The sequence below is a fragment of the Gobio gobio genome (assembly GCF_949357685.1).
Source record: "Gobio gobio genome assembly, chromosome: 5".
NCBI classification, from domain to species: domain Eukaryota; kingdom Metazoa; phylum Chordata; class Actinopteri; order Cypriniformes; family Gobionidae; genus Gobio; species Gobio gobio.
In genome coordinates, this window is record NC_137101.1 from 39149349 (window position 1) to 39171369 (window position 22021).

The 22021-nt window shown below is 39.6% G+C and overlaps 1 protein-coding gene across 1 annotated transcript; it reads right to left on the bottom strand.

Annotated features, from left to right (window-relative positions):
• Positions 1-9875: 9875 nt before the first annotated feature.
• On the bottom strand, positions 9876-15832 carry LOC307126294 (uncharacterized protein; the record flags this gene model as incomplete). Its single annotated transcript, XM_079816759.1, has 7 exons — positions 9876-10560; positions 10677-11686; positions 12306-12421; positions 12569-12670; positions 13036-13170; positions 15101-15235; positions 15476-15832. The coding sequence occupies 7 exons, from the start codon at positions 15830-15832 to the stop codon at positions 10313-10315; spliced, it is 2103 nt and encodes a 700-aa protein (XP_079672885.1). The 3' UTR covers positions 9876-10312.
• Positions 15833-22021: the final 6189 nt, after the last annotated feature.

Sequence of the window (22021 nt, forward strand, 5' to 3'; positions counted from 1 at the left end):
CACGGTCTATTTACATCATTGCGCGTTCCTCTTTGACGTGTTGTTCATTTTAAACGGTTGATGGGTAAAGTGTTCTTAAAATTCATTCGAAAAAATCGGAATAATTCGTAATAAATAATTATTCACGGTATTTTGAAGTGCCCACTATAACAATATTGAGCATGTTCATTATTGGGTATATTTTATTACCGTTTACCAGCACATGTCTAGCGGTGACTTTAAGACAATAGCTAAAAGAGTAAAATTCCTATTATTAATTCCAAATTATGATCATGATTAATCATGCAGCACTAGTGTGCATATTGTTATATAAAATAATATATAGTAGTATATAGTATTACACATATTAAATGTTTAACTTATGCATAGGAGTGCAACAATAAAACACTTACCACAGAGGTCTTCAACCCTGCTCCTGGGGACCCACTGTTCTGCAGAGTTTAGCTCCAAACTTAATAAAAGATAGGTGAAGCTAATCAAGCTCTTCAGGATGACTTGTTGAAAATACACAGGCAGGTGTGCTGAAAGCAGGTTGGAAATAAACTTTGCTGGACAGTGGGTCCCCAAGAGCAGGGTTGAAGACCTCTGATACCTATTAAGTTCCGTAACAATTATTAAGTATTACTACTGACCTATAAGCCCATAAAAGATTTAGCTCCTGTTTATTTAACTGAACGTCTATTGACCTATAATCCATCTCGCTCTTTAAATCACAAAAATCTGGGCTTCCGGTAGCACCTAGGATATCTAAGTCCACTAAAGAAGGGTGAGAGCGTTTTCACATTTGTCACCTAAAATGTGCAATAGCCTTCCTGATAATGTTTGGGGTCAGACTCACTCTCCCAGTCTAGGCATTCACATAATGCATCTCATAACCTTGTACTCCAGTTACATCAGTGCACATGATTGTCTTTGCTTAATGCTTTGAACAGAAGCTACGCTAATTATTTTCCTGTTCTGTTTTATCTCGGGACGCCCATCCCGAGGTAACTAGAGAGTCTGTCAGCTCCAGTCTGGATCCAGCCTCTCGTGAGGAATTCAGATGACGACTCCAACGCTACCACCAACAAACCTTTTCTATATACCCTAATCACTATTAACAACATGTATTCTTTACTTCAATGAGCCCAATTTCTTCTACCTTAAATGATTACATTGTTTATTAATACATTGTTAGCTAACTGTGGGATTGTATATTTTCTGAAATCCATAACTTGGACATAGTCTCCTCTGATAACAAATCACTCTAATGTAGACGCATGCATTTTCTGTAAAGCTGCTTTGAGACGATACTGTATGTATTGTGAAAAGCGCAATACAAATAAATGTGAATTGAATTGAATTGATACCATAAATGACCTCAAAAAGGCGCAGATCTCGAAATCGCTTCTTGCCATGACGGCCAAACAGACTTTACTGGATTGCCACTTCATTTGAAATCAGGAATCTCATCATCCTTCTTGTGGCATCATCCAGTAAAGAACCACCAACATCTGCAACCATTGCAACCTAAGTACACACAGAGACAGAATGATTTGTAGATGACATTCACCTGCAGAACGATCAAAATAAAAAAACAACAAGCAACATGAACACTGATCATGAACCTACAACACTAGACATGAATCTTGGGTTATGCAACTTTTCATTCAAAGCTTCCACATCTTCTGTTGTTGTTAGAGGGACAGCTTCTTCAGGAACATCTGGCAATGACTCATGGTTATGCTGCTTGAGCAAAGCATTCAACATGTTGCTATGTACTCTCTGAGTCTCTTTCACCTCTTCCAGGAGAGTCAAAAGCTTGACGAACATGGCATAATCGGTGGTGGTGGTGATTCTCTGACTGGCAGGTCCTGTAGCAGTGAATCCCTGTGCGGCAGGTCCGGTGTTGGCTGGTCCTGTAGCTAGGGGGGTTTGTTATGGCAAAATATTGAATTATTTAACAAGATATCACATTTTACTTCAGTATCACACAGCCCTGATTGCGAATAACTGCAGTGTCTCATGATTGTAACTTTACTGCTGCGCTAACATTTAACAACACGCAACTTAACATAATACAATATTTTTTAAAAGCAGATCATGGAGACATTTGAATCATCTGCAAATTATCATATTATCACTAGGATAACAGTTAAAAAAAAAAAAAAATATATATATATATATATATATATATATATATATATATATATATATATATATATATATATTTCAAACCGTACTGTTCTCCGCCCACGGTTGGGGATGCACTTAGGTCATCTCAAATCTGACGATGCATCTATAATATGATTTGTTGAAAATATTGCGTAAAACAGACAGTTCTGCTAATGTATGATTATGTTGATGGATACACATGCTGGCTCTTCAATACATTGCAACAGCGATAATAAAAAAAAACGTCTTAAATTAGATCAATTACAAATATGGGCCAGGACGACCAAAGCAGATGTTTTGGTTATTTCTGAGGCCTAGTCCACATGTACACGGGTATTTTTATAACCAGAGTTTTTCCTCCTCCGTTTTAAAAAACAATCGCGTCCACACAAGCACAGTTTTAAAAAAATCTCCGTCCACATGAAAACGCAAAACCGCGCTATGATTGGCTGCTTGATTTCCACCGATGCACTGAGGGATGCCATGGGCTCAGTGAAACCCTTCTACAAGTTTACTTTGGAATCAGTGACACTGACAGGTAACTAGGGGCAGGGCTCAAGTGGACTGAAGCTTCACACACTTGCCTTACTATGTTGTATTTTTGTATTCTGGCGCCTCTGTTCTGCAATACAATGAGATAACTGCGCATGTATCTGTATGTAATAAGCGCTGTTAGCAGAGTTATTAAAAGTTACGTCCGCCATTGCATAGACTCCACTCATGTATAAACAAAAGCGATAACGGCGCACATTTCGACTTAACAAGCCGAAATCTCCGGTTTCACCGTCTACACAACAACGCTGTAACCGGAGTTTCTAAAAAACTTCACCCTGGCCGGAGTTTTCAAAAAAGTCCGGTTTCATTAACTGGATACTGCGTTTGCCTGTGGACGAACAGCCAAACCGCGTAGAAAAAGCTGCGGTTTTGAAAATACCCGTGTTCGTGTGGACAGGGCCTGAGACGTGGCTTAAAAAATCAATCTCAAACCACGATATTGCATTAGAGGGGTGTAATGTGTTTCGAGCTGATCGTAAAAGTAAAGGGGGTGGGGTTGCAATGTATATCAAATCAAACTATCACGCTACTGTTCTTAAATCAGTTTCTCTCCCAAAACAGTTTGAGTTTTTGGCTATTGACCTGGAATATGGAAAGGATTGTCATTTATGTATAATTGGTTGCTATAGACCACCAGCAGCTACCAGTGATGCTCTCACCTCACTGTCAGCTGCTTTAACCGACCTGCTTCCTAAAGATCTTGTATTATTGTGTGATTTGAATTGGAATTGGTAAACATCAAACTCAGAACAGTTTAAAGCATATTGATTCTTTGAATTTTACTCAACTTATTGAATCACCTACACCACTAAATCATAAGAACCTAAGTAAGTCCACATTAATAGATATTATATTAACAAATAAACACCATAAATATACCTATACAGGGTTTTTTTCCGGTGATGTCAGTGATCATTGTCCTGTTGTCGTTATAAGGGATTGTAAAATTCCCAAAGTGAAACCTAGATTTATTACAAAAAGGAGCTTTAAACTGTTTGATACACAAGGGTTTTTGCATGAGTTGTTTTCATCTGACTGGGATAGATTGTTTTTAGTACCTGATGTGTGCATTGCATGGCAGTATTTTCACACATTATTCTTGAAGATTGTGAATAGGCATGCACCAGTTAGGACATTCAGAGTAAAAGGCCGTGATAACCCATGGTTCTCAAACAAATTATCTGAACTCCTTTGTGAAAGAAATTTGGCTTGGGCCACAGCAAGGAAATTGGATACAGAAAAAGATTGGGTTGCATTTAGAACATTGAGAAACAAATGTACAGCTCTTACACGTAGATCAAAATCTGAATATTATTTAAATGAAACCTCACAAAATCTAAATAATCCTATTACATTTTGGAAAACCATCAAATCACTTTCTCCCTCCACGTTATATAATGATTTTCCCTATCAAATTTTAGTAAAAGATAGCCTTATTTCTTATAGGACGGACATGGTAAATGTTTTTAATAAGCATTTTATTTCTTCAGGTTCAATTTTTAACGGAATTTCTCTGAGTGATATACCAAATCCATCTCCTCTTCTGAGAGAAGATAGCCCTAATTTTAAATTTTCTCCTATTTCAAGAAGTGATGTTTTAAAGGCATTAAAAAACCTGGACATTAAGAAGTCTGCAGGGCCTGATGAAGTTGCGCCATATTTTTTGAAAGTAGCTGCCGAGATCATTGCTGGCCCATTAGCTTATATTTTCAATTTATCATTAGAGCATAGAGTCTGGAAATCTGCTTTGGTTGTACCCCTGCTGAAAACAATACAACCAATTTAAATAATTATAGACCGATTTCCAAGCTATCGGTGATTGTCAAAATTTTAGAATCTAGTGTCAGTGAACAGCTAAAGGAATTTGTGTCTCGAAACAGCATTTTGTTCAGGTATCAGTTCAAGAATCATAGTACGGTAGCTGCCACAATGAAAGTTCTAAATGACATTACCTGTGCTCTAGATAATGGATGATCATGTGCTGCAATGTTTATTGATTTGGCTAAAGCTTTTGACGTTTCCTTTTTTTTCCTTTTATCGTGTTTACATAGCATCGGCCTTTCTGAAGCCGCATTAGGCTGGATTAGGAACTACTTAAAGAACAGGTGTCAAAGGGCGCAAATTAAAGGGGTGGTAAACCACGATTTCACTATTCTAACTTTAGCTAGTGTGTAATGTTGCTGCTTTAGCATAAACAACATCTGCAAAGTTACAACGTTCAAAGTTTAAAGCAAAGGGAGATATTTGCTTTTAAAGAAATCAATTTCTAAGAACTACAGCAAACGGCCAGCAGGCGACTACACACATTCCTCCAGGGTTGGTGACATCACCAGGCTCAATATTTACATAAACCCCTCCTCCGAGAATATTAAATAGGAGGGGAGGGGGGGGGGGGGCATTTTGTATCGCGGCACTGTTGTGGTATAGTTAGGCTGGAGTGTTGTTGCCGCGATGCCGAGGAAACGCTGTTATTTTCATCCGGATTGCAGGTCTGGGGTACTTGCTTTGTTCAGCCTTCATAGGGACAGGGGTGCGTTGCAGAGCGTTTAACATACAGCATGTTATATGCACGTGTGTATGAGACAGAAGGGAACAGGCGTGTGCGGGGCTCCCGCAGCACATCTCACGGAGGGAAACTTTCACAATGTTCGCGAGTTCAACACCGGATTTGAACAACGTCAGCTGCGTGAGACAAACGCGGCCAGTGTGTGAATGCACGACGCACGCGGGGCTCCCTCCCGCAGCACATTTCACGGAGGGAAACTTTCACAATGTTCGCGAGTTCAATACAGGATATGCGCAACGGCTTGACCTGAAAGCTGGATTTACAAACAGAAGCTGTTTACGGGCCACAACCTGTAAGTCTGATTTATATTTCATCGATGTGTTTTCCTGTAATAGGTTGTAGCAAGGAAGTAAACAGATGACAACGCTTTTCTGCAAACCAGTCTGTTAAATGCTTATTCATACTTAACGTTATCCGACGAACACCTAACGTTACAAACACTAACGTTAAAATCTCAACAGCGAACTTGGCATTAGTGTAAATGATTCTTTGATTAGAGCTTTTATGTATTATTTATCTACAGGCATGCTAAACATGGTTCTGTGTGTGATTTGGCTAACTTACTAGTAAAGCCAGTGTTTAGTGTTTTGGGTTAATAGTTCTTGCGACAGATATTTAGCTATAATCATTCTAAAAATACAAAAGTAACAGTGCCATTCAGTAGCGATCACTATAGATCCGCAGTCTTTACTCTTGAGGACTGAACAGGTTCTGCTCGATCATCTTCACTAAAATGTTCTGGGTCTGATTGGTGTGGTTTTATTGACGCCATCGTTTCTAATACTGACCAAAGCACAGTCTACCGGTGAAGGGAAGGGGTGTGACGTTTCCGACAAACGTACACTGCGGTTAGCGAATCACAACACACTGGGCCAGCTAACCAATCAGAGCCCATTGCGTATTTTTGAGGGACTGGCTTCATACAACCCGGAAAGCATCAGACCGTTTTACAAGGAGGGACAGAGCAGTGTAGAATGAAGGTCAAATATATGAAAAATAATGTTTTTTTTTTTTTTTTTAAACGAAGCATGAACACGTTACAGTGCACCCCACAAACACAATCAAGCCTTCAAAACAATGTGTTTTACCACCCCTTTAAGGGGTTTCTTTCTGATAAGCTCTGTATTGAATCTGGTGTGCCACAGGGGTCCATTTTGGGTCCCCTGTTATTTACATTATATATAAACAATCTTGGTGATAATTTATCAGATGCAGGTATTCATTTATATGCTGACGACACTATAATTTACTGTTTTGCATCCTCAATTGATAGCTGCATCTTAAAGCTGCAGGAAGCATTTGTAATACTTCAGCGTAACCTCATCTTTTTAAAACTAGTTCTGAATGATAAGAAAACAAAATATATGGTCTTCTCCAGGAAACGTAAGTGTGAATCTTCTTTACCATCTCTTTACACTTTGCAGGGTAATTCTATAGAACTAGTCTCCTCCTATAAATATCAAGGCTTTGTGTTGGAAGAGGACTTATCATTTAAGTTACATATTAAACAATTGTTGTCTAAGTTAAGGTTAAAGCTGGGGTTTTACTTTCAGAATAGTGCTTGTTTTTCACAGTCTGCCAAGAGAAATCTGGTGGAAGCTACATTCTTACCTGTCTTAGATTATGGAGACGTTTTTTTTTACAGAAATACCACTAAGGCCCTTTTACAATCATTGGATTCTGTTTATCACTCTGCTTTAAGATTTATAACTCTCATTACATCATCACTGTGCACTGTATGAAATGGTGGGTTGGCCTTCACTTCACTTAAGAAGGTACAAGCACTGGCTTATATTTGTGTATAAGGCCATAGTTGGCCAGCTTCCTCTGTATATGAATAGTTTCAAGTAGATACATTCTTTTAAATGTTCCGTTAATGAAAACAGAGTTTGGAAAAACTGCATTTACTTATAGTGCATCAACTGCTTGGAATGAGATTCAAAGATCATTGAAACTTTTCTTTAAAAGTTTATTTATTTCAATCAATGAGTTTAGGCTGTATCTCAATCGAACATTCAAAACTGTCTGCACTTGTTCTTAGTTTTATAGTACAACTGAAAGAACACTAGATGAAATTCTACATGTCAAGGGTCCCTTGACCCACAGTGAAACAACCTTATGGACAATTCCTAAGCACACTAAATGCATATAATCAAGAACAAAAGATGTAACTAATCCCACTCCCAACTCCCGGAGAGGTGATACATCACAATGGTGTTCGTCATCTATCATTTCATCAAACTGGGCATCTGTTCTGAGAGCTGCTTCCACATCTGGGTGTACTATTTTTCCATTTAAATGAACAACAGACTGCACAGTGAGAGTACATCTTTTGCATTGGTCAGCTCTGCACAATTGCGTTACAAAGGCCAAAATAATAATAACTCCCAGTTACCTTTTTTTTTTTTTTTTACTTCACAGTCTTTTCAAGTTGACATGAGTGTTCTTGGATCTTTAGGTAAATTAAGATCTTCCTTTATAAGTATCTGAAGTAATTCTGACAAAGCAGACAGAGATATTCCGAATATCTGCCTATTCAGGCAATTTTGTCTTCATGTCAAGCTGATGCTCTATTTCCTCTTCGTCAGTATATTGAAATGAGTCGTTTGTTTAATCTCTATCCAATGTCAAATAGACGGCAAGCTGTAGTCTCGTGCTGAATTTCCGTGGGAACTCAGTTGTAGCCGTTAAAAATGTAAATAGTCCAGGGGGGAGGAGCGTTACGAACCATTTCTTCTTCACTTGTGAGCCGATCATCACTCTTCACACACACGACATGAGACTGCAGCTTGCCGTCTAAAACACTATTTCGGTGAGTTTAAACAATGGCTAAGTTGCTAAACGCATCTCGTTGTCATGTAAGGGCCCTGTTCATGTTGGACAGACATTTTAATTGCATTTTGTGTCTGTTAAGAGGCACAAAGACACTCTTTATGTATGTGCCCCCATAGCTGCCGTGTTAGCTGAGTGGGAGCTCTGGGTATTAAATGTAACAGCTCCGTGTTGCAAGCACCAATCCGTTTTTTTTTCTTCTATAGACAGTACTCACAAAGGTATAACGATCAAGATTAACTTAAAAATTCACCAGAGTTCTCCTTTCAGTCGTTTAGCTGTTTTGGGGGAAAACGACTTGGCTACATGCTTCCTACCAACTGGCTTGGGCTGAACTGACGGTGTTGGAGATGTTGGAAGAGAATCCGCTGGTGTAACTGAGGGGCCGCCTAGGGTGTTAGAAGCCAGTAGGAGAAGATCTTCTCTCATCAGAGTGCTGTTGAGAGGAATGCCTTGGGCCTCTAGGGTGGAACATTTTTTGAACCCACAGAAAGTCAGGACTCTGGATACGGGCGCCACTAGATCATCTACAGAATTGGTAATATCAAAATCAACAATTGATTTCTGTGTCATATTGGTTTGCGAGTTGCAAGTGTTTGAACGCCGGCATCAGTATCTGCGAACATAGTAATGGGTGAGAACAGAACTTATATACTACAGAAGACAAATAATGATTGGATAGCTAGATAATTAGTGAATGACGTAACATTTGAGTCTTCCAGGTAGAACTACACTAGAGCTCCTATTTCTCAGGTAACCACCCTGATGCCTAGTTCCTAGGGCTGTAACGATTTGACCAAAAATAAAAACCTTGATTAATTGAACATTTTACCTCGATTACGATTAATGAATGATTATTTTTCTTTCTTTTTTTTTGCCCTCATAAGGTTTTTGAGTAAGTTCCTGATAAGGTTTTTACTGTAAATATTTTCTACTATTAAAGGTGGAATGTTTTTTTCTAATGAAAAAGTGCATTTCTTTGTGATTTTAAAATACTTGAAGGAAACGGTTCACTTTCAGCAGTCATTGTCTATGGGGCAGATTTCTGTTTGTTGAACATCAGATAAATTGACACAGTAGGCCTACATTATATTAAGAATGGATTAATGAGAGAGTGATTGTGTGTGTGAATTACTCATACCGTCTCTGTTCATTATGAAGCTGTGGTTTGTACTTAATTCAAAGGTATTAAAAATATATGCCTATAACGGTTGAGTTTCTAAGCTACTTTAATGACTTTACTTTAGTAACAGGACAGCGTTGACACTGCGTATCTGCACTGCTCTCTGCGCGCGATCTTCACGTGATGTGCAAGCTTCTGTCTGAGTGCTCGTTTGTCAAAATATATCAGGCATTAGTTCAACATAAGACACATCTGATGGTCTAAAATCGCTTTAATGTTCAAACTGGCAGGTCTTAAAACACAAAAGCTTTGTGAGGACGCAGGTGAAAGAGGTCTGCCTTCAGGGCGCGCGCGCGTTGTCAGAGACGCGACTCGGCTCTCTGTGTCACAGAAAAAAACTCGAGAATTGACATTTGATAAGATTTTTTAGTATCAATCTTAAAAATAAAAAGTTAGAGTAATTTACATTTCTGGAATGTGGAAGAACAGTATATGTCCAGTTAATGTGGAATAACAGTATAAGTCCAATTCATCCTATCATTTTAAGCCACTGGAGATTTGATTGCTTTATCTTAGTTTTAATACAGTAACAGAACCTTAAAGAAAATATTAAGCATTTCTTTCTTTCAATTTCTTTTATTTTTTGCCAATGTAAATCACAGAACAAAAACACGGACAATACGGTACGAACAATGAACAATACATAGGCCTACTTATAGTACAAAAAATAAACATCAGTACAAACAATAAACCGTACATACAATAAACAATACATACAAACAATAAACAACAGTAATAACAGTAAACAATACATATTTACAATACATACATCATCATCATTCCATGCTATAGTTCCATATGCTAGTTTACATATACATCTTCCTTTTTTGTTCCTTTAACTTTTATAATACATTTCATAAATAATCACCCCATTCATTCATTTACTAAATAAATAAATACCTATATATTCCTATTATACAACATAAGATAAGGCATACAAGATAAGCTACAACTACTTTTATGATTACTTTTACACAATATACACAATATACCCCACCTTACCCTGCACATGACCTACCAGGCTACTCTTCACATTCTAATGTCCCATAAAATGCTTGGGCCTCCGCTGGCATGTAGGCTAGCATTTTCATAAGGTCACGGTGCTTCTCCTTCTTGACGGGCAGAGGGTCCTCGTAAGCACGAGCATACGTGGTGGAGAACAAGGGAGCTGGAGGTGGTTGATTCTTCCTCTGTTTGGTGATCAGCCAGGTCTTCCATCCCTCGTAAAGGCTGTGGCTCCCTTTTGTGTGGACACACCATGGATCAGCAGCTGAAATCATGATTCAACAAGAAATTCAATAAAGATTCTTCCTTCACGCACATATCCCTAACACTGTTAATCTCAGAAAACCAGTTTAGTTTTAGTTTAGTTCTTCGGTTTTTTACCTGTCACTTTCAACCACATCATGGATGTGATTAGGAGGCCAGGTGGACGCTTTAATGTTGCATCAGGAAGCTGCCTGAAGTCCGCACATTTAATCTCAGTTACTTTAAATGGATGCTGCTGCCTGGCTCCACGGATCATCTCGGCAACATCGCTGGGGGTGTGGAGTGTGGACACCTTACGCCTCTTGTCCAGCGTGGCAAATGAACGGTCACAGGGAAGGAAGGAGTGACCAGACACCATGAACTTCTGCTCTATCTGACTGAAGTACCTTCTAGATACGAGCAGGGCCATGAGGTTTAGGACTCGCCAGTTGTTGTTCTGCCCACAGCATCGGTCACTATAGATGATGAGCTTCCGTTCCTTTGCCTGGACTAGGGGAGCGAAAGATGTTTCTGCCCACTTCAAAAGACAGCTTGCCACCTCGATGGAACCTCTGTGAGCGATGCCCTCATGCCAGAGGCACATTGTAGGAGGATCGTCAGTGCCCATCTCCTGGATACAGAGGTTGTAGTTGGCCAGCTGCCGTTGATAGTACACGTTGGATTGTGTCAGGTTTGGCGTGAACACTACCCCCTGCATGTCGATACAAATGACATGGCAGTCATCATTGGCTTTGGCCCAATCTGTGTCAGCCTGCAACTGGGTGTACGCTTTTTCAGCATTCCGGTGGTGAAGCTCACTCTCGGCTGCGATCTTCAACCTTTCTCCATCTGTTGTAGCAGCTGTTAATTTTGAGAACAGGGCGTCACATTTCGCACAAGTGTCACTTCTTGGCTGCCCAAAACTGAGGTTCTGCTGCTTGAAGATGTCCCTATAGAGCCAGAACTTTGCAGTGGATGCTGGATTGTTTTCCTTGTACAGGCGGAACATGCGGAGCAGGTTTAAATCAGGGCTCAGGTACTCCCTCTCCACATCTCCCTTCAACCGTGAGTAGTGGTTCGGTTGGCGTGGGAAGCTCAGGATATGCTCTCTTATCCCCTCTCTCACTGCAGGATGAATGCTATGAGGGCTAAAAAATAAACAACACAACTCATGAACACGCGAAATATAATAAACTATGCTGGTCTGTTTTGCAAAATTGCATTGTTTCTTTGACATTAAATTATAGGATTTTGTTTTTCACTTACAGTCATTAAAGGGATACTTCAGGATTTAGCATTAAGCTTTGTATCAGTAGAAAACCTGTAGTATTTTCGAATTACCGTGCTTTCCTCCCTCATGTCCCCCTGAGACGAGAGATTTATGTATTTTTTGTCTGGAAAAAATCCTGCGATGACGCAAAAATCGTCATTGTTTACATGCACATCTTTTGTTTAAATCTAACTGAATTTATTACGATTTGTGAATCTGAATGTAGTGTTTACATGAACGCTAACCAAGTGATCAGTTGATGTGCATTCTCCTCCGTGAGAGATAGCCTACGAGACCAGTGCGTCTCTGTGTCCCAGTGCATTCTGGGAGTTGTTGTCTTTCATCCCCATAAATCAAAAAATAATTTTCTGACTTTTCTCAGTCTAGAAGGCTCCAAATTAAAAAATTATTTTACATTTCTACTACATAAATGACCCATTTTAAATACACATTAATCTTTCCTGAGGTGAAGTTTTTTTTGTTGTTTTTTTGCTTACCTGTTCTTATGTTTTCCTCTGAAGTCCTCTAATGGAGACCTGACTTTAGCTACCTGCTCTGTTCCCTCAGACTGACTGCCTAACTTTTCTTGAATAACCTTTTCAAAGATATGTAACTTTAAATAAATATGTTATGGACAATGTATCTAATTAAAATCATGCATGTAATGAAAAGTTAAACGGAAAACGCTAGGCTATAGAAAAGTTGCCTGTAGGCGACTGTTGGTCAGTTGAAAGACGGACATAAATGTAAGCTTACAAACAGCAAGTCTTTGGCCTCCTTGTTGCACATTGTACTTGAAGGTGTACTTCCTCTTAGTATTCTCAGTGTCAGGCCCACGTGGTCGTCTGCGACTCACCTTGTGCTAGAAGTAAAAAGAAAAAAAAATACATTTACCATAGCATAGCAGGCTAGCCGTCGTATGCTGTCAAGTTAAGGTCATTAAGTATGTGAGTAGGCTTTGGTTAGGAGAATGAATAAGCCATGTATGTGCCTTTTAGGGCATCAAAGCGCTGTGGTCTTTAATGCACTTGGTGGCCTACTTGATGCTGGTCATCCTTCATCCATCCTCACAAAATTTAACATTTACAGTGATCAAGCACATGTGCAGTCTTAGTGAATTGAAGGCATACAGTAGTATTCAATTCACTGGTTATTTCATGGGCCTACATTGTAATGCATTGCATACTGTTGACATGATATGGTCATGAATTGCTTAATTTAGCCTACCTGCTCCAAACCAGAGAGAATGATAGCCTGCTGCCTCTCATAAGAGACAGCATAAAACTCTGTGAAGAGCTGGAGTTTTCTTTCATCTGTTAGGCTTGAACACTGCCTGGGACACGTCTCCTTGCACACCTTGCCCTTAACAGAAACAAAGTCACATTAGCGTTTTTTTTTTTTTTTTTAGCTATAAAAACTAGAGCTATTAGCAGCTATTAAGGTTACTTGCTAGAATATCAGCTTACACAATCAATGCATTTTTTTTTTTATTATTACCTTTTTTTAATTTATTTTTATTATTTATTAAATAACAAGTAACAAACATAACATAGCATACAATATTACAAAACAACGTGTTGCATTAAATGGTAACGGGATACAAAAATTATATCAAAATATTTTAAACACGTCAATGACTTTTTATTTTATTTTTTTTACCAATTTCAGTGAAGACATAAAGCAATCAAATTCTACTCTAAACATCTTAAAGATTGGGGATGGATTTACATAATAATATTTACATATTATGTTTGTTTATGTATACAATTCTGCCAGCAGTAACGTTACGTATAACACAATCTATGAATGACGCAGCTGAGCTGGTGTTAGAGACGCACCTAAAGCGTTTCGATTCATTTCTCCGTGGTTATAAGGAGTACAGACATGTTTAAAACGTCCCCTGAATCCTAATTTTCTCAGCTTTCATTTCGACCCATTCATGAAATGATCCTTTAAACAGAGTGAGCTATATGAACTGTAGTAGACAGAGCCTACACGCCCCTCTGACTGTAACCGCTAACTTTAGGTAGATACTTTGTATACGGATTTTCACTCACCTCTTTTGGTGGACTTTTTCCTTGTTTTTGCTCTCCTCTCCGGTTCACATAGGGTTTCCCAGCGTTCCTCAAATACTTCCTTGCTCTGTCCTTCCATTCATTCACGTTCGCTCTCCTTTTTTTGCCGAGGTTTTGCCTATTAATGTCCGCAGCGGACATGAAAGCAACCGACGTCTCCATTTTTCGTTAGTGGACATAAACGGTTTTTCCGCGTGAGACTATTTTAAATTTTAAAATACAGAGTTTTGGTCGCGCGAACACCCCCCAGAGTGATTCTGTATACAAAGTGGCACACATACATTCAAGTCACATGGTTATCTCAATTTTTGTTTTTTTGGACTTATACGGTTGTTCGTCGCATGAACACAATTAATGCTACAGAAAAAGCTATAAAAGTTTCAGGAAGCGTGTTTTCAGCATGTTTTTTATTTTTATATAAAATATGGCATGCAGTTGCTTCAAACAATGGTATAATGTTATTCAAAACATCATTCAATGTAAAGTGTGATAATCATATTTAATAATTGCAATTACCCTGAGCTTGAAAATCAAAATCTGAGTGGGCCAGCGAGGGAGTACCAACAACAGGTGTCTCACCTTGTCCATTCACACTCTGAGCAGCACCGCTGAGAGCAAGCGAATCGGTGGAAAGGCAAAGAGACTAGTCCTGGGCCATGTATGGGCCAGAGAATCTATCCCCAGAGGCGACGGCGGTGACAGGGAAAATCAGAGCGGGCAGTGCGTAGTTGTGCTCGAAGCTTGAACCTCTGTCATATGAGGCCTACCGCCTGAGGATGCAACCTCCAAGCTCCGGGATCCAAGCCCTGCCTCGAGAGTAGGTCCGCCCCTAAGTTCAAATGGCCCGGGATGTGAACTGCTCTGACTGACAGAAAACTGGTCTGCGCCCAGAGAAGCACGTGCTTCGCCAGCCTGAGCGTAGCCCTCCTTGACAATTCGGGTGTTATATTACAGTCATATTGTCCGTGCTGACCAATACATGACACCCCTTCAGATGGGGTAAGAACCATTTGAGTGCCAGAAACACTGCTAGCAACTCCAAACAATTTGTGCCAACCACGATGCCCTTCACTCCATACGCCAAAGGTCGGGTGTCCAGCTAATATCAGCCAATCATCCAGGTAGTTCAAAATCCGGATGCCCTGGAGCCGCAATGGGGCCAGAGCAGCGTCCATTTATTTCACCATACACCTCGTCGGAGGAGCCAAGGCTAGTACGAATGGAATGACACAGTATTGGTAAGCTTTGCCCTCGAAAGCAAACCTGAGGAAGTTCCTGTGTCTCTTGACAATCTGAATGTGGAAATACGCATCCTTTAGATCGATGGTCATAAACCAATCTCTAGTTCGAACCTGAGACAGAATGACTTCAATGAGACTTCAATGTTAGCATTTTGAATTTGCTCACTCTGAGTGTAAGATTTAAGTGACGCAAGTCCAGAATTGGACGTAATCCACCATCTTTTTGGGCACTACAAAATAACGTCTGTAGAAGCCTGCCTCTGCCTGAGTGAGGGGTATCTTTTATATTGCCCCTTTCTCTAAGAGAGACACAATTTCCTGTCTCAAAGCCGGGGCTTGCCAAGGACGCACCGTCATGGGAAGAGCACCGCTGACCGCTAGGGGCGTTAACCGCTCTGTTTTTGGCACCTGTTGAACTGTGGGCACCAATGCATCTCCTAACTGCAGAAAGCCTCTGGCGTTTGCAGAAACAGGAGGCACATGAGGAGCTGAAGCACTCTCTATCATAAGATAGTCTACCTTTATAGAGCCCCGAGGTACAAGAGTGGTGGAGACCTCTAATACAGGGGACTGTCCAACTGCCTGATCGGGCTGGCCCTCCATGCCGGCATTGAGGGGTTCGAACACCGTCATAAATGGGCTGGTGTAGAAGTTGTCTACATTCAACTTTTGGCCAGTTCCCAGCATCTTCTCATCCACCAGCGCCATCACTGTTTCTTAACTCAGCTAAAACGAAAAGCTTGTATCCCCACTTTGTTGGCTTCTCTTTTTGGTACTGCTGTAGCCCAATCCTCGCTTTGGATGCCACCATCCTCTCATCTACTGCAATATTTTGATGAGGGTGAAAAAAGGTCTTGCAGGCATCTCTTATCTCCTGGTAGACTGGCTTCAATTTACCCAGGCGATCATAGACCGGAGTCCCCTTCTTTTTCACATTCTCAGCATCTTAGGATCGCTGAGATACAGTGCTGCTGAAATGGCCTGAAATTTCCTGACAGACATAACAGGAAAGCAAAATTTGTACAATCTGGACCCACTGGTCACCATATAGTACAAACTTAATATAGTATAAAACTAATATGGTACTTGCAACAATATAGTACAATTTGAATAAAGCATAAAACTAACATAGTACATGCAATGCATAATTCCATTATATGTGGCAGGGTGAAGAATCACACAACACAGAATTCAGTGAAAAGCCCCCGGAGGGTGGGTTTACTGTGAAAAGGTGAACAAACGTTGAGACGGTGAAGTGTTGGTGCGCTGTGCTTCCTTTCTTCCTCTGGTGCAGGGTGACTCGCGGTGACGTCAGTGAGATGGTGTGGCCGGAGTGTTAAAGGCTGCTGTCTGGGTGAGAGAGAGAGAGAAGGGTTAGCGCGTTGCTTCATGGAGTGTTGTGCTCAAACTGGAGTCCCGTGGTGCTGTGCTTTATGCTGTGTGTTTTGATCTGTGTGACGGTCCGGCCCGTGCTGAGTGCTTGCAGGTGTTGGGGAAAAATTTAATCACAGAAGATTTAATCTTCCAGACCTGTTTTCTCTATTGTGTTTTAAATAAGTCAGATCAAAGAGGCCCCACCTGTGGAAGCCATACATTGTCCCTTTTATCTTTCATGGCTCCTGGAATTGGAATTCCTGACTAGCATCTATGCGTTTGAATAGATATGCTGATTAAGAGTAGGTGATACTCTGTCTGTTGTTACAGATGAAGGACCATTGTGTTTCTTGCTTTTAATTGCTCAAGGCGACACCTTCAGTGGGTTTCGCCAGATGTATGGGAAATTACTGAGGGGGTTATTTAGACATTGGGGGTATAAGAAGCTTGTGGCTTCTTTGTGTCTCCAGTTCACACTCAAGGTAGCCTCGAGCGGCTGCGTTTGACCGTGGCTCTTCCTTGCAAGGAAAATAAATCTTTATAAAGACAATTGGATTATGGTTTGTCTCTTATTAGTGATGTCGACAAATTAATTTTTGCCATTACAGTTGGTGTCAGAAGTGGGATTCCTTGGATGTGCCTTCTGGACCCTGAGAGCAGGTTGGCGACTGATCATCCTGGACGTTAGAGTCACAGCCTTACCCCGAAGGATTGAGGGAGAAGGGCCTGACTGCTCTGGGGTGTCCAGAGGGTCCAGCCACTGGAATCAGAGAAAACGAATCCGATGGCAACGGGGCGCTTCTGGTAAGAGACAAACTTTAAAAAAAAAAAAAAAAATTCAGGGGGAATTTTATTTTATTTTTTAGAATTTGGTTAAATTGAAAATTGAATTGATAGGGATAAACCATAGGGGGAGTCTGACTCTGTGACGAATGCAACGTGGTTGATATGTTTATGGGATAGAAACTGAAATCACGTGGGCGAATTGGAGGACTGAGTTGTGTGCGGTCCGGGGACTGAGTTGTGTGCGGTCCGGGGACTGAGTTGTGTGCAGTCCGGGGACTGAGTTGTGTGCGGTCCGGGGACTGAGTTGTGTGCAGTCCCGAAAAGGGCACTATTGCGAGTGTCCGCCCGGCTGGTCTTGGGTGAAGAGATCAGATCTGTACGGAGACGTCCAACAGATTAATAGCGCGCGCGCGAAAAAGCCACAGAATCAGACTGCCAATATGGGGAAATCCAAAGCAAGCTAGCTAAATATGAGACACCGGTATTTTATCAAATGAGAAAATTATATGGCCAGAAATGCATGCAACGTATACGAAGTTCATTAAATGTCATGATTTGAGTGTCACCGCTGAGTGACCAGACTGGGACTGTGAAAGAGTCAGTTGAAGGAAAAGGATAAATCGATGGGCTGTTGTGAGAACGCGTGTGAGAACTGTGAGCAGACACCGAAATGCTGGGTGTGAGAGGCATTGACTGTGGAGAAATGAAACGGAGAAATTAAAATGCCACAGCTGTTTAAAGATCGCTGGTGAGTATGAACTTTGACTAAATTTTAGCTAACAATTTGAGTGATATGATCAGTAATTTGATTAGTCGGTATAAAGATTGTAAGATGAACAAGAGCAAATGCTGTAAGCAGCTCCGCTCTGAAAACCTGACTTCAAAGAAATTTGCTGGACTGATGAAGATAATGGGCAGAAATGTTTTTATTGTAATTGGAAGTTAACTAGCTACAAACAAAGAGAGAACAAGAGAATTCAAATTTGTAGATGTTTGTGCGTATTCATTAATTTATAAAATGGGGGAGGTGCCATACCCGAAGGGAGATATACAATTTGAGTAACTAAAAATAATGTTGGTGAAAAAGCAGATAAACTTTGATAAAGCACCATAAATTGCAAGCCATTGTCTGTTTTATTGGACCTCGAGCGAGCTCTGTTCTCAGACAGACTGCCACTTTTGGAGCACACAGGTTGCTGAACGTTGCTCCATAAGCTAAAGATGAGAGCGTTTTAATTGTGCTCAGCTGGGCCATTGATTTTGCGCGTAACTGTGTCTGAACACCCATAAGGTGTAAAAAGTGTGGCAAATCAGGCCACCAGACTAAATTCTGTAAATGAAATCAGTAAAAAAAAAAAAAGAATAAAACAGATTTACACTAAGAAAATGAGAAAATAATAAGCTTGATAAATTCTTTAGTGATTATTTTTGAAGGAAGGATTTGAGATAATTTTAATATGAGGTTAAAATTAAAGTTAAAGATGATAAAACATGTTGTAAAAGATATATAAAATATATAAATCCTGATTAACCGAGTTAAATGAAAAAGATATAATAAATATGTTCTTGCTCTTCTCACCTTTGCAAAACGCTGATAATGATGATTTGACTGAATATTGGGTTGTTGAAATAACTATAGGTGTTAAAATGTTGAAAACCCTAGAAATTGATGTTTTGGTTTCAAAAGATAAGCCTGTGCTGAGCTGAAATAAACAATTTGTAATCTCAATCCGGCCACCACGTGGCCTAATTTGAGTAACAGAGACTCAATCTGAGTGAAAATTATAGCTTCTGAATTTATTTTGGGGGCAAAAGACAAATATAAAGTTATGATCACTTGAAAATGTGATTTCTGTCTAAGGATAGAGTTAAAAGGAAAATGTCTTATATTTATTTGAAAACAAAGCCAGATCTTACACTGAGCTAGTGTGAGGAGTGAAAGGTTTATGAAAATGCAGTGTAGCAACCCTGAAGGCCTCAGAGTCTCTCTCTCATCCCAGACCAGCTCAAAGCTGATATATGAGCCTGTGCCACAGATGATAGAAGATATTGATGAGTAAAAGCACAGGGCATTATGTGAACACAATAGACAGTTATTTGTTAAGATATAAAAAAGGTGCCATAAAGAGGGCAATAAGACGGAAATTGAAATGAAATTTTGATTAATGTATGATATGACCAGTAACGTCTGTCTACTCTTAGCCTTCACCATGTACAGAACTGATGGCCTTAGTCACAGATGTAGCAGAACATTAAATGGAATGGAGAGTTGTTTTGGCTAAATTCACTGAGTGTAATCCACGCACTGTTAGGTTGCGTCTTTGAAGAAGTATGATGGATTTTAGTGATTAAGTTGTGTTATAATTAACCTGTCTCCATGTTTTTGCTAATTTAAAAGCAGACCAGATGGCTCTGATGACTCTTGAATGCACTTTCCGAAAGGCTCTAGAAAATATCGGATCCTGTTTAGGGTCAAAGATCTCAAAGCGATGACGAGGTTGAGCAAGATGTGGTTGTTCCCGATGACGGGTAAGACTTCCTACGGCCTGACAGGATAGCAACCCAAGCCAGGGGAATCACGATAAGTCGCCTTGGACCCCCTACCAAAAAACAAACAAACAAAAAAAAAAAAAAAAGGAGGAGGGGGTTTTATGTGAGGTGTGTATGAGAGGTGAGGCAGATGTCTGTGAGGCCAGCAGCATCTCTGTTGGGGGGGGAAGCTGTGTTTCGTAAGGGCCAAGGTCAAGACTGGACACAGCAGCCCCTGCCCTAATATTGGCCCCTCTATACCGCTCACCAAATACCGCATAAATTGAGAGCCAGGAAACACCCTGAAGGAAAAGAGCTATGAATGAGATCGGCATTCAAGAGCCAGCTGAAACCATGCTGTGATTGTGATTGATAACTTTGTGGAGCAGAACAAAATTTATTTGGATTAGTAAAACTGTATGATATTGAACTAATATGTCTCTATCATAGTCTTAATCCTGCAGGTCATTAGGATGGCAGAGGATAATTTGGAGACATGGTGATGGCTTTAAGATGAGGATGGCTTTTGAAGTTTAAAGAGAAGGTCTGAATAACAAAGAATTCTAAACTAAAGATAACTTGAAACAATAAGTTACACTATGAAATTTCTAAACTTTGTGAAGGATTAATGATTTAAGGGTTAATGAATTTAACATTATAGTTAAAGTCTTAGAAGACTGTTGAAAAGATTATCTGGATGAGAGAGAGAGAGAGGCTGGAAACAGGGATTGTACTATATCTGTTATTGCTCAGTTAAAGCTGAGACTACACAAAAACAATGATATCAGAACAAAACAACCCAGCTGACTTTTCTAAAAATAAACAACTAATGAACGAACATATTTGAAACTGGTTAAGAGACCATGTAAAAAGCACATCTTGAGAATGAGCAGTTCATATTTATGTGTCATGATTGAGTGTAGTGTGTCAATAACCTCTGGAATTAGTGTCTTTATCATTACAGATGAGTTAAGTTAAACAAAACAAAAAAACTTTAGAGGAAGTTGATTATTCTGAGTGAATCTGATGAAAAGATGATCAGAACATGGGACAAGCTTTAAGTGGATTGGACATCCAGCTCTGTCTGTCACTAGTAATTATGACCAAATTTGTCATGGATGAAGACTATTTTAATTTATCTTTGGATTAATTAAGAGACAAAGTGACAATTTAACCGAAGTCACTATCCAAATGATCTAGAGACTCCCTCATATTTATGAAAGGCCGGAGGGCGAACCAAAAAGATAACTTCTAAAAGAATATCTAGATAACTTCTAGACATATTTTGATTCATACAGGAAACAAAAAAAATAAATAGAAAATAAAAATAAAAAATTAGGATTTCTGACAGGGATTGTGAACAATCAAAGTCAAATTAGGCTAAAATGGACATTGAAATATGAATGCTTTTTAAAATAGAGACTGGTTTTAACCAGCGTTAAAGAAATTGATGTGGCAAGTTTGATGATAAGAATCACTGCCAAATTACATGATATAAGAGGAGTTTTAATGGACAGGGCATGGAGAAAAGGGTACTTTAAAAGAAATCCTAATTGATTAATTAATTAATTTTGTTTATTGATAACAGGAGCTGAAAAGATTTTGATAAAGAATTGGGTATTGAGTATGATTAAGTATGATGTCACGAGATAAAGATGAGTGAACGAGCTGATTGAACGTAATACGAATTGATAATTTTGTCATTTTGATGAAGTATATTTAACATTAACAAATTTAGATTTATATTTGTTAATGGTTAAATATGAGGTGGGCTATGATGAGTGAAAATGGTTCTGTTGGAAATAGTAAGTAGGGTAGTTTGTGAAGAATTGTGTTGAAATGACTGACTGAAGGAAGGTTGATAAGAATGTGATGCACAGTGAGAAACTGTGGGCAAAGCACAAAATGTAAACTGAAGGATGTTTTATGTAGAGATTTAAGGCGCTAAGATGGATTATTATCTATCTTACTTATTTGTATTGTTTAGTTTGAGTTTGAGTAAATGCCAAAAAGGTCTGTTATGATTTTGATTAATCAAAAGAACCACTGATTGTTTGTTTTCATATATGTTTTCTAAAGTGTTTAGTCTCTGAGGAGTGACTGTGGGTCTGGCCTAGGGATGTGTGTGTCGTCACACGGTTGATAGCAGAAAGTTGGCATGTTTGGATTTTGGAGGTATCACACACCCCTAACATGATGGGAGAGCAG